The following is a 13,847-nucleotide window of genomic DNA, read 5'->3' on the forward strand; positions in this document are numbered from 1 at the left end:
TTAGGAAAAATTAAATAAACCATGAGCTAGAATAACTGAGAAAATAAGCAAAAGTGTAGAGGAGTGTGGAAATTTTGTTTTTAACAATAACTTTTTCAGAAAAGGAAAGCCAGACAAAACAGAAATCCCTAAGAGGCTTCTTTGACTCCATTCCAAAAGAAAAAAAAAAGATAAAAGCATGTGTCATGCCTGTTACAAATTATCTACATCCACAGAGATGAAGAGAGCCCCCAAACACAACTGCAGGTGTTCAGAAATGCACTGACAAAGAGCTCAGAAACAGTGAGCGGAGAGCCCTTGTGTATTGAGGACGTTGGCATTAGGTCGAAAGAACAAGGTTATCTACATCTTTGTGATGTGAGTTTTACCCAAGTCCTCCTTCCCCTAATTCAACTGCTTATTACTATGAAACTCCACCTATACGTAGTTATGATTCTGCCACTATGCTGCATCTTTGAAGAGTTACTGGACAGATTTCTTTCTAATTTATTGTTCCAATCTGTACAGTAAAGGCATGTGACTTGAGGAAAAGACAAACCTACTCTCTGAGATCTTTGCTGGTTTTTTGAATTTCTGCTGCAAAACTGCTGAAATCCTAGGAGAATTTTGGTTTTGCCATAAGCATCATATTTCTACCATCTTCATCCACATACAAATTATCTTGTTCCCTGTTTATACAAAAAGCAAATAAAATGCTGAAAAATAAAAGTTGCACAAGGATAAAAGAAATCAGCAAACATTCCTTAGGCATTTGGAATGTACAAGGCATTGTGATTGTTGCTCTGCATGATCATAAAATGAAAAAGATGTGACTGGAATTAGAAATTAAAAGTAAATGGCATAAAAAAATTAAATGGCATATAAGAAGACAATCCAGAGTGTTATATCTGCTTCACGTAGTTTATTTAAAATGATAAGGAGCTACTTCTTACGAATAAAGGGAATGTCATGTAGTATTACATGCTTATTTGACATATTATTTAGATCTCGAAGTATGTCTTTTCCTAATGAATTGTTCATTACACAGTGAAAAAGCAGTGAGAAATTAAATATTACACATTATGTTGCGCCCAGGTGGGAAAGTTGTTTGCTCTATTATAAATGCGTGGCAAGACCTAAATTAAGATAAGGATACTATGTCTGACAAAAATCTAATCTTAAACCAGATACAAAATAGCTTAGTATTGTCCATAATAAAAGGAAACGAAAAGTCTTGGGTTGAGTTTAAGATATGTTTCTTAAACTTACAGCTTAACTGAAGTTCTCAAAAGACAGAGGTAAATAACAAGTTTGTGAAATTGAAATGAAAGTTACATCCATCTACAATTATGAAGTATTGTTCAAAATATTTTTTATATAGATTTGATTTAGTTGACATGTTATCTGTGTCTCAAGTTTTCAATCTTTTTCCAAATTTTGTTAAAAGTTGCTCCTTGTGAAGAAGCCATTGAACTTTGAAAATTGTTCTGCTTTGTTCTGTTTGATGTATGTCTTCTATTGTTCAGTAAGGAAATGGCTTGCCAGAAACAGTACATCCTATTAGCTTGTAAAACAATTTCTAAATTAGGGACAGGTTATAGAGCTTACATCGGAGAGGGAATTTAGAAAAAGGAAGCATTGAAAAAGAACAGAAGTTACAATGCCAGTACCTTAGTCAGTAGATAACTCTATGTCCCTTAGACACTGTGAATTAGAGGTGCCATGAATCAATAGTGGCCACATGCCAGCTTTTATTGTGGTGCTGTGTTAAAATCGATTTGTATACAGTGTTGATATGGATAATACTAATAAAAATAGATAATTTTAATTAAAATGATTTGGTACTTTTGTTCTCATGGTGCTCTCTCCTATAAATCCTCAGTGTCTAATCGAAGGGGATTTAACCACAAAGAAGTCTGCGTGACTGTACAATGACATAACCAAGATCTAAAGTACCGAATGTGGGAACATGGGGAATGGCTAATGTGGACAAGACCAGATGTTGTACAATAAGATGGTATTCACAGTTTAACAGGTATGTGTTGGGTGTACGTCATGTGTCAGGCATTATGCTAAGACAGATATGAAGGTGCTTCCAGTAGGCTGCTCACATTCTCTCAGAAAAGATTGGTTGATAAGGAAGCAGGAAATAAAACATTTGTATCAGGAAGATGAATAAGAAGGCAATGACTTCTGCCTAAGGGTGGAAGGGTGGGGCTGGGGAAGGAGTCAGGGAAGCTGCATAAAGAGGACTGTAGTTCTTTATCCATTGCAGGAACCATGTAGTCGTGTCTGCTTTGCACCAGGCAACAGTCTCAGTGCTGGAGTCCTTATGGTGTTGCTCAATCCACCAGCAGTGCTAAGACATACTTTAAGCAGCCCTGTTTCTCAGATGAGAATACTGCAGCTTAGAAAGTTGTTAGCATGTCCATATTACATAGCTTTTAAATTGCACAGGTGGGATGCAAATCAGGATTTAAAAAAATTTTTTTTAAATCCCTTCTGAACCACTACACAGGCTGTTTTCCCTCCATGAAGAGCTGAGGGTGATTTTAAGCATTATTGGATTGTGTTTCAGACAATGTGGAAGGAGAGAAGAGAGACAAGGATACCAGTGGGGGAGATTATTGAAAAACAAATGAAAAAAAAGATGGACATTATGGATGTTGCTATATTTCAAATTCTTATTGAAAACATGAAACTCAGCATAGAGTTTATAAGAAAAGGTAATAATATTTATCAAGTTAAAATGATTTTAAGTCATGAATGGCGTATTGAAAGGAAGGCCCAGTTTGTGACCAAGAGAGGGTAAATGCAAGAAAGATGAACGTGCAGAGAAAAGGAAACGTGGAATTCACTCCAGTGCTGAGCCTACTGCCTGTGTGAAATCACAACCTGAGTGATTTGTGCGCGTCCACTGAGGGGACTTGACCCTCTTTGTCTAAACAATTCTGGTACACTTCCCTACAACAGAACAATCTACAAAGGATTACTGAATGTGTGCAGTCACAAGACAAAACAAAGCTCTAATTATCTTTTTATTATCAGATTAACGATAAACGGAACTCTCGGTTGCAAGGTTTGTATTTGAGTAAAAGTTTGATAAGATTGGCAGGAGGCTCAAAATGAAATCAACCAATCTTTAGCTGATTTACTGAGGCAACATGTAAGCAGAACTTCAATGAGGCCACCACAGTCTTAAGAGTTTAGATAATAATATACATTAATTTTTAGCTGAAACAAGTGAAATGAATCTTTGTGGAAGGACCTGGATGTGGCTGTAGAGCAGGACAAAGGGGAGGTAATAGGTGTTGCTATCCAGGCCAGGTATTTCTGGACAGGACTGGAAGAGCCAGATCCCCATCCACATCGTAGAAGAAAAGGGAAATTGCCTGCAAATATGTGGATCCAACATCCATTCCTGACTATGCACTGGTGAAACATCCCACCTAGTAGAGTCAATTACAAACCAAGTGAAAGGCCGGATTCAATAACTGGCCAAGTGACTCTTTTCTGCTACTTGAATTATTTAAAGATGGTTCTGCCTGGGTTTACCATTTCTGGCCAATATTCTAATTACCTTGCAGGAAGGAAATCCAAGAACACACAGAATAGCCTGGAATGTAAGGCCCTTCTTTCTCTGCCTCAATCTTCTTTTATAGAACATTCTTCCAGAATGTTCTTCATCCCTAAGCACTGAACACACCGGGTTTAGACACACCAGCTGTACCACTCTCCAAATACAGCTCACTTTTCCTCCGTGACTTTGCTTATTGTTCTTTCAGACTTGTAAGCCCTTAACTTCTATAAAAATCTTAGCCTATCCTTCAAGATACCTCCTTTCTATAGGCTGTCTAAGGGCCCAGTTAGAATTAATCACCCCTCGTTCTGCACTACATGGCATCCTAATTGGGTTTCACATCAGTACTTATATGAACACTTTTGTTAAATGAGTTAATATTTGTACAATATTTAAAAGAATGGCATATTGTGACCACTACAACAGCACTTGCTATTCTTTTATGGAATGCCCATAAAATGCTAGGTACTGTATTAGTACCAGACACTTTACATATATATTCTTAATATAGCAATCCCATAGAGTAGGCATTACTATGCTCATTTTACAGCTGAAGAAACTGAGACAGAAATTTTATGTAATGTTTATAGTTATGAAGCAGTGGATACAAGATGTGAACCTGTGTGCCTGAATCTAAAGCCTTCGCCCATCCCTGTTATTACACTACCTCCTCTCCTAGAGTGTAAATCTTACGAGACAGGGACCATACTTTGTTCATTTCTATGTACTTCACAAATTCCCACTTGTAAGTGAGGAAATGGACCCCAAAAATGCATTTTGAATTTGCCTGGATTATACTACGTGTGAGGCACCTGTGGAAACAGTTACCTCAGATAGTGCCTCCAAGGGTGCTCACCTATGGGGCTGCAGGATGTGACATTTATTTTGGTAATTTAATTACATGACTATTATTGAATGCTTACTCAATGAAAAGGAGCTATTGGATACATGCATGCACAAGTCACTGTTCGTATTTTCAGAAGCTTCCAAGTCAATGGTGAAGAGAAATTTTGTGAAGAAGCTAACTATATATGAAGTTAGTATATAAGTGTCACAAGGGAAGTGCTAAGAGATTTCAAAGGAATAAGATTGACATTTCTCAATTTTCTAAGCGTTCAAAAATATTCCATCTTGGTCACAAATTAAACCTTTCTTGCAATACACTGTGCATGAATTAAAATCAACTTACTTGATAAATATTATTACTTTTCTTACAAATAATATGCTGAGTTTCACATTTTCAAAAAGAATTTGAAAAACAGCAACATCTATAATGTGATTCAATTAGTCAAAAATAGCATCTATGATGTGCAATTTTCTGCACTTTATTGAGAAAAACTTATTGCCAAGCACAGCCTGAACGTGATGTTCCAGAGCAAAACTGAACCCATTCATATTACAAATTTTATCTATGTGTTTGTTCTTCTTCATGTAATTTATCCTATATGTAAATGAGTCAACTATGGTATCTATAAAACCCCTGAAACTGTATACTTGAAGCAAGTCTATAGTAAGTAGCCTAAATAAGTTAGATATTTCTATACATACCTACTAATTAGATCACTTAAGTCCACATCTTTCTTGTCAGGATAGCTGTACTGAACTGAGAGTTTCTTTCGAGATTCTTGTGTGAATGCTCTGAACTGTCCTGTACTCCTACAGTCTGTGGGGAAAAAGTATCCACATGAGCATCGTGCAAGATGGGATGTCAGCTTCCTGTCTAGATTATTTCTTTAATGGAGAGAGAGACATACGTTCAGTCAGTTTGATATTGCTGAGTCACAGATTTCTGGTTTTGCATGTGGCCGAATCTCTGTTTTACCAAGGCAGATGAGATACAAGGCAGCTTGCAAAAACGTTAGAGGCTCCACAGGGAGAGTGAAGATGAATCTGAGAGAGGACACTGATCGCGGGGTGTCCTTTATTCACTAGAGGACTTGACAATGAGCAAAGGAGCAGAAGCATTGTGGGTGGAATGCTTGAAATTTTGAGCTCCTCAAATTCTCTTATCCACACCTACGACCCACTAGAGATTTGCTTTTAAAAATGACACCTACTGCACAACAATGTGCATAGTTAACACTACTGTACTGTACACCTAAAAATGGTTAAGGTGGTAAATTTCATGCTGTGTGTTTTTTACCACAACAAAAAAGGATGAGAATGATATGAAAAACTTTTTTCACATAAATGTGAAGCTTAAAAACAAAGCTCTGTAAATTTCATCTGAAAACAGATGGACTAGAAACAAAAATATTTTGAAGAAGAAAAATAATGATGTAGGAACCTACCTTCCCAAGCAGTGTAACTACTATACATAAAGTTCAAAAAAAGTTGTTAATACTGGTGGCAAAAGTAGAGGAAAATGGAACATGATGATCCTAGAGCATCTCACTATGCAGTTGAATCTCAGGATTACGTTGGGCAGCATAAACTGGAGGGGAGACAAGCTACCCTATAGACCTTTGTGTTGGGCAATTAGCAAGTGATTTCTTAGGGAAGGGGAGTCAAGACAACTTAAATCTTTACCCCATCGTATGTAAATTAAATTCAAGAGGAGTACGCCTCATGATAGATTATTAAGCAAACATGAGAGTGACATTTAAGCTGATTTTGTAAATAACAAAATAAACTACAAATGCTACAAAATTAGACACAAAATAAAAATAAAACTTTGTGTGTTATATAATATGAACTCATCACTATTAAAACATATAAAAAATAGACTGAAATGAAAACATCTCAAAATGACAACAGTGATGTGTCTAGAATATTGAATGTAGTTATTTCTTTTCTTTTTTTATTTCTACCTGCACATTTTGTTTTGTTTTCTCCCAGTTTTCGACAAAAAGAAGTTATTATTTATACAATCCAAAACAGTTCATTGAAGAAAAACAAAAGCTTTTTGTAAAGTTTGCACGTTAATCATCACATTGTTGTCTATTATCATAATTGAATAAAAGATTTCTGGAAATGTAAGTAAGAGAGAGAATGGGTCATTTCAAAGCCTGAATCACTTCAGCGAGGCAAGCCCTGGGACAGGTGGGAGATTTGGGACAATGAAGGAGCAACATGAAAATATTGAATTCCTGGGGACAGAGAATTATTCAGGAAGGGAGGTAGAATGGTGGCGATGAAAACCTACCTCAACTGGGCACCTTTGCCAGTGAGCTGGTGGGAAAGGTATACTACTCAAAATGTTTCTTGTGTTACTTTTGTGATTATGGAGACGAGACATCATAGATAAAGCTACACAGTATACTAATGGATCCACTGGTGATTACTTTTACACTGTTCCCTCAACCTAGCACCTTATCAATAATCAATAATCCATAAATATTTGCATATCTCGGTGAGAAAAAAAAGAAATAGAAATGAAAACAAAAAGAATACAGCTAAAAAATAAGTTTCAATCATGTATTGAAACAGTTTTTCTATTTCTGAATAGTATATAATTTTGTCAATAAATATTTATGTAGAACTTATTAACTTATTAGACTAAGCACTGTAGGGAAAATAAAAATAAATAAGTCATGGTTCCTGATTTTGAAGAGTTTGCAAGTCAGTAATCACAGTATTTCCAGTTAAGCCAAATATCTCCCCTTCTAATCTTCATATAAAAAGGAAAAAATATAGAGAAAGTTGCTGCAGGTCTACTCTCATTATCTACTGTCTCTCATTTATTTTTTGTAAAGATAGAATTTTAGCATTTATTTTTGTGTTTTAAAGCACTCATAAGAATATGCAAGGTCATATACATAAACCCCAAAAGCAAAGAGCAGTGTGTATAATGTAGCAGGTGCATAGCGACGCACACATGTGAAGAGAGACGCAGGCAAGCCCTCCACCCGATCCCTGTCCCCTCAGAGGACAGGCGCTGAGTTTCCATTGGTGGCGGGACGTGGGCGAGCAACCCACTAGGACTGAATGACCATGCAGCTCTTTTATTCTGACAGCTGTGATGTTTTATTCCTGTTGTCTTTTTGTTTTAAATTCACCTTGGTATTTATCCCTAGTTACTGCTGAAGAGACAATGCACCTTTGATTGCTGAATGTTTGCTCTTTTGAAAACAATGTCTGAATTTAAAAAGTATGTTAATTTGGTAGATCCTTTTGTTTTATATCTATGCATATTCTTATACAAATATGTTTATACATATGTATATATCTGCATGTGTCTATATATATACACACACACGTGTTTAAACTCTGTTCTTAGTCTTAATATGGATTATCTATTTGAAACTTTACAATAACCTGTGGTGGATATTATTATCCCTGTTGTTAACTTGAGGAAACTAAGGCACAGAGAGGTTACATTACCTTCTCCAAAGTACTACAGCTTTTTAATGGAAGAGCTAGGATCTGCATCTAGACAGTGTTACTTAAAGGTCCAACTTCTTGATCACTACATTACAGCACAGAAGAAGGAACACAGAAGTAACAAGATGAACTCCTAGATTTCTGGTTTGTGCAACTTTGGAATAATGGTACCATTATTTGTGAACTAAATGAATGAATGGGTGAATGAATGAATGAGTCTAGAGTGGAAAATAAAAAGGAGATGACTTGAATTCAGATTGGCTCAAAAGTTTTGTCAAATTTCTGGTCCCCTTATGACTTGAGGGGCATGAAATACAGCAGAATGAGTGTTTCAAGACAGCAGTAAGAGGTGCAGATGGAGGGGTAGCAATATGGCTCGTGGTCAAGAAGCCTAATGCAGTGTGCGTGTGCATGAGTGCATGCATCTCCCCATCAGTGCATCCTCAGTTGACCCCACCCCACTCCCCAGCCTTCGCTCTATGAATGGAGCCCTAGATCTTCACTGCGTCAAACACAGTCCTCCCCTATGCACACCTTCTTATCTCTCCAGCCCCATTTCTCTCTAAGGCACAATTCACGACTAATGGTCCAGCTCCAAATATATTTGAGCTCACCTGACTAACAAACACCATAGGTGCCATGTCACCTTCTCTAGGAAACCTTTCCTGAACTGCTAAGACCACGTTGGATGGAAATTCACTACCTTGTCTCAGCACTCTCTGCAGACACCTGTCCCACCACCCTCTGCTGGCTGAGAAGATACAGAAGAGGAGGGCTCTGTCCACCTCCCACTGCATCCTCACCACATAGCACAGCACCCGCATGTGATACACACTCAATACATATTTGAGTGAATGAAGGGAATGAAATCAAAGAGGCCAAAGTATTATTTTTAAATATCCAGTTCTTTGTTTTTTTCTGTGTTTAAGAGTTATGATTGAAGGAATCAGACTATCTGGGTTTGTATCCTGTCTTCCACATTTGAAATATATTCCTTTGAGTAAGCTATTTAAACCTTTTTGATTGTGGTCTCTCATCTGTAAATGACAATGATGGTATAACCTATCTCATGTAGTTGATGAGGGGGTTAAATGAGTTAACGTTAGTAAAGCACTTTGCAAGAATGCCCCATGCAGAGTAAGTTCAAATGTAGCTCTTATTTTTGGAATAAACTTTAGAGAATAAGATAACTGACTTAGTTCATAAATAACTTTTGCATAATGCCATAGTTATAAATACATTTTTGTTCATAAGCATATAATTGGCATTCAAAAAATGTTGTTGAATGAATTAAAACTTAAGTAATGTGTTTGTAGACTATTTTTCAAGGTAATTCTAAATGAGTTTAAAAATTTTTCCCAAAAACAAGTGGGTGTATATATTTTAGAATTTTTTTTTAATTCACATTTCTTTATAGTGAAAAATATCACAGAACAATTTGCAGAACTTGTAAAAGTGCAACAATTTGCTATTTAAAGGTCTCACCAAATTAAACTAAAAGAAATATGTCAATCTGGCTTGGCAGTGAGTGCTAAGAAAAGGAAAGCTTATTTCAGTATGTGTGTAGATGCAATCATGTCCCTAAGAATCAATCCGAACGCAGACCACACCTGGTGTGGTCCAGAGGTGCGCACATAGTAAGGAGATATTTCAGGACGAGGGTTATGGACATTAATGATTAATTTAACAAATGAGAAGATTCTGAAGACAGCAGGTTGCTTTAGGAATATGCCTGGATATCTCAATTTGTGGGAGTGGACTGACATTCCTTGATGGGTAAACAAGTTCAAGTTGGGGAGGGTGAGCTGTGTATAGTAGCACAGGAAATTGTGCATTTTTCCAGGAATTAATCAAAACTCTGCAACTATGGAACACTGGCATCCCAATGCTGCATTCCACATATTAAAAAATATCAATAATGGATAGACTTTAAAAATTGACAAAAATATATAACACTTTCTGATTTTAAGTTATCTTCAACACTTGTTTCTTACATTTCAGCACCTCTCATTTGCTTGCAAGAAGAGAATAAGGAAACAAAGTACAAATAACAATTTAAAGAAAACATAAAAATGACAATTTTGGGAGGAGTTTGAGAACAAGTTTATTCAATGCAGTAGTTTTACATTGTATACATATAATATAATAGCAAAATATAATTCTACTTCCTAGTTCCTGTGAAGGAACGAAGTATATTATCATTTCATATCTGTAGATGGCGTTTCGTCCGAATTAGTGGGCAATACTGAACTGCCCCACAATTGTTTTAAAGTGAGGGGTCACAGCAGGAAACTCGTGATATGTCTTCATGCTCTTACTGGCATTTTGTTTTCTTTTTACTTTACAATTGTATGAGTTATCTATTGCAGTGTAACAAGTCACACAAACACAGCAGCTTAAAACAACACAAACGCATTTTTACTGAATTGTGTTCCCCCTAAGTTCATATGTTGAAGTCCTAACCCCCACTACCTCAGAATGTAACCTTATTTAGAAATAGGGTCATTGCAGATGTAGTTAGTTAAGAAGAGGCCTCAGTGGGGTAAGGCAGGCCCTAATGCAATGTGACTGGCATCCTTATAAAAAGGGGAATGTTGGACACAGATATAAGTAGAATACCATGTGAAGATGGAGGCAGAGATGGGGGTGATAAAGAAGCCAGGGAATGCCAATGACGCCAGCAACCACCAGAAGCTGGGGCAAGGCATGACATAGCTTCTCTTTCCCAGCCCTCAGTAGGAACCAACCCTGCAATACCCTGGCCTTGGACTTCTAGCCTCCAGAATGGTGAGACAATAACTGTCTACCATTTAAGCTACCCAGTCTGCAGCACTTTCTTATGGTAGCCTTAGCAAACTAGTACATGTATCATCTCACAGTTTCATGGGTCAAGCTTCCAGGCACAGGTCAGCTGGGTCCTCTGCTCAGAGTCTCATGAGGCTGCAGTCAAGATGTCAGTGGGTTACATTCTCATCTGGAGCTTTACTAGTGAAGAATCGCTTCCAAGCTCATTCAGGTTGTTGTCAGAACTCATTTCCTCACAGCTGTATCACTGAGGGCCACATCCGTCCCTCAGTGGCCTCAGTGGACGCCACCCACAGTTCCTCATCATGTGGTCCTCTCCACAGGCAGTCCACAACATGGCTGTTTGCTTCTTCAAGACCAGCGGGAGAACATCTCTCACTCTATCTGGTAAGACAGAGTTTTATATAATATAATGTAATGTAATCATGGGGTGACATGCCATTCCCTTTGCCATATCCTAATAATTAGAAGCAAGGAACATATTCTGCCCACACTGAAAGGAGAGGAACACGGAAGAGTGAGCCTCACTGGGGTTACGTAAGGGCATGTCCACCTCACTAACCACTCATCTGTGCACTGCACTTGACTTCTGTTCATGAATCAAAAGGACACTTCTCACAATGAAAAATACCATACCATCCATATATAACACACCACAAACGTTATCCTTTTTTAGTAATTATAGCTCTTTAAAAATTATAAAGTAAAATCTTTATTGTTAATTTTGGATGGAGTATTTAAAAAGTAATAATGGCTTTTTGTATCAAATTTAGTAAGGTACAAAGAATAAAACAACTAAAAAACCATTCTTAATCCTCGTAACTCCAAGGAAGATAATTGCTATGAATGTCTTTAATTCATAAATTTTAAATTTTGATACATAATGTTGTCATTACTACTTTTAAAATATTCCACTTAACTTTCATTACTTTCTTGACAAAATATTTATTTGCTCAAGTGAGTTTAAAATGTCTAAATAACAATTTTATTTTAAATTTAACCATTTAATTTTACATTAGTTAAATTGAAGATTATTGCCCATGTGAAGTTTCCTCTTGAGAATTTTAGTTTTCTTATGATATAGCATCTAATGAACTTTTGAAGATTCTCTATGAATATTTGAAGATAAAGTTAATTTTAGTTTATAGTGTACAAAGTTAGATAAATCTCTCATGAATTGATCTCATTAATAATATTCAAATACACTTCCATTAAAGTGTGCGGAATGGATGCTAATCTATTTTGAACATGAGAGTTTATAACTACAACACATATAGGTTATTAAAGGGAAGTAGATCTTCTTGCCTCAGTTAATGCTTTTATTCCTTAAATTCAACTTTCTTTAATATTGTTATTGCCATCCATATTTCCATGTATTTGTGTGCCTGACTTACTTATACCTGTGCTTTTATATTTGGTCATCCTCAATATTTTGCTTATGTATGTCTCTTCTCATGGTGTGGTTGAACTTTTCTTCTCTTTTAATCTTTACTTTAATCTTCTACTTTAATCTTTAATCTTCTACTTTTAATAACTCTCTCAATGCAGTGAAACTTCAGCCACATCTGGGTCTTATTGACTTTCCTTAATTACTGTTTATATGTTTATATTTCGTTGATGTTTCCTTAGTTTCTACACTGTTGGTTTTAGTCTCCTACTGATCTGTGGGGCATACATCCTATTTTTACTGGGGAGTACCTTTATATTTCCATGGGAGCATATCTGAAGCTAAATTATTAATGTCAGTACTTAAATAATATTAATAACTCTACATAAAATGATAATTGTTAAATTTTATAGTAATACTAAGAGGGACATATCTGATGGAAAAATAAATTTTTGGTATTGAGACCATTTCCTAACTTAATGAAACTTTGCTTATTAATGATCTAGTTCTGATATAGGAAGTTTTTTTCCCCGTGGGATGTCACAGATTGTAAATAAATGCAGAAGGTGTGTTTGGAAGATAAATTAATATTCTTAGAACTTATGAGAGGTTATTTTCAAGCAAATGTTTTATGCTCTATGTGAAGTCAACATTATCAGTAGAGTTTGATTCATTAACTATACCACCTTTTGAACACACTGTGTTTTTTATCATTTCAGGGCTATTTAGTGCCCTTTCTCCAGCTGTGAGGTTTGTTCTCACCTCAGTTTCAACAAGCTTTTCATGTAAGAAATTATGTACTAGCAGAACCAAGGAGAGTGGGAGATGTCCTTATGGTGCTGTTAAAAATAGCTACAACTTTCAAAGACAAACCTCAGAACACTGCTGCAATTTAATTGGTTCATTAAAGCTTTATAGGAGTTGCTGAAATCTGACTTCTTTAGAAATACTTTGGAGGCATTTCATAAGTTAAGCATGAAACAGCCGTAGCATCATGAAATATTCTGGTAATAAAATTAGTTTCTTATGAAAGAAATTAAACTTTCATTAGTTTACAAACATAAGCACAATTTATTTGAAGTAAAGTCATGAGTAAACATAAATATATTTATATTTGTACACAAAATATACTGTATTTAAAATTACTTGATGCTTTAAAGACAGAACTTAATGTGAAATATGCAGCTGGAAATTGCAAGACCAGATGGTTCCATAAATCCCAGTAGAAAATATACATCTGTTGGCTCTTTCTAAAATTGTTTTATTTGAAAGAAGTTTTATTTAATCAAGTGGCATGATGTCTTAACACATCACTTGTCTAGGGAAATGCATCACCTGCATTAGGTGTTATTTCTCATTTCTAAAATGAATGGAGAGTAAATCATTTTCTGTTTGATACTCAAGGAAAGGTCTTATGCTCGATGTAAAATCAATTTTATCAACAGAGTTTGATTATTTGATTTATGGCACAAACAAATGTGGTGATTATAGAGTTTGCTGAAATAAGTAGATTGGTAATAAGGACTTGTGAATATTGTTTAATTGCATCTGTAATGCCTATAATATTAGGCAAAGACGCTTGATCTATTGATTAGATGATACTGGAAATTAGCTTAAATTGATGGTAAAATGTCAAGGGTGTTGCGTTTATAATTCGTTAGCATAGGATTCTGAAAAGGAAGGTCATCCAAGGCAGAGTTCCCATATTTACTACAAGTAAAAGAGACTTGGAGGAAATTACAGAAAGCAGAAAGATAAGAAAACTAGCTATGA

General features: G+C 35.9%; 1 protein-coding gene across 1 annotated transcript in view; it reads right to left on the reverse strand.

The window, feature by feature from the left end:
• Positions 1 to 13,847, reverse strand: part of PXDNL (peroxidasin like) — a gene marked incomplete at its 5' end in the record, with an annotated part of 424,640 nt that overhangs the window by 21,792 nt on the left and 389,001 nt on the right. The window contains 2 exon segments of the mRNA XM_058528993.1: positions 539 to 668; positions 5,108 to 5,222. Of these exon segments, the coding sequence (XP_058384976.1) occupies positions 539 to 668; positions 5,108 to 5,222 (245 nt within the window).

The sequence above is a fragment of the Diceros bicornis genome, chromosome 33 (genome assembly GCF_020826845.1).
Source record: "Diceros bicornis minor isolate mBicDic1 chromosome 33, mDicBic1.mat.cur, whole genome shotgun sequence".
Taxonomy (NCBI): domain Eukaryota; kingdom Metazoa; phylum Chordata; class Mammalia; order Perissodactyla; family Rhinocerotidae; genus Diceros; species Diceros bicornis.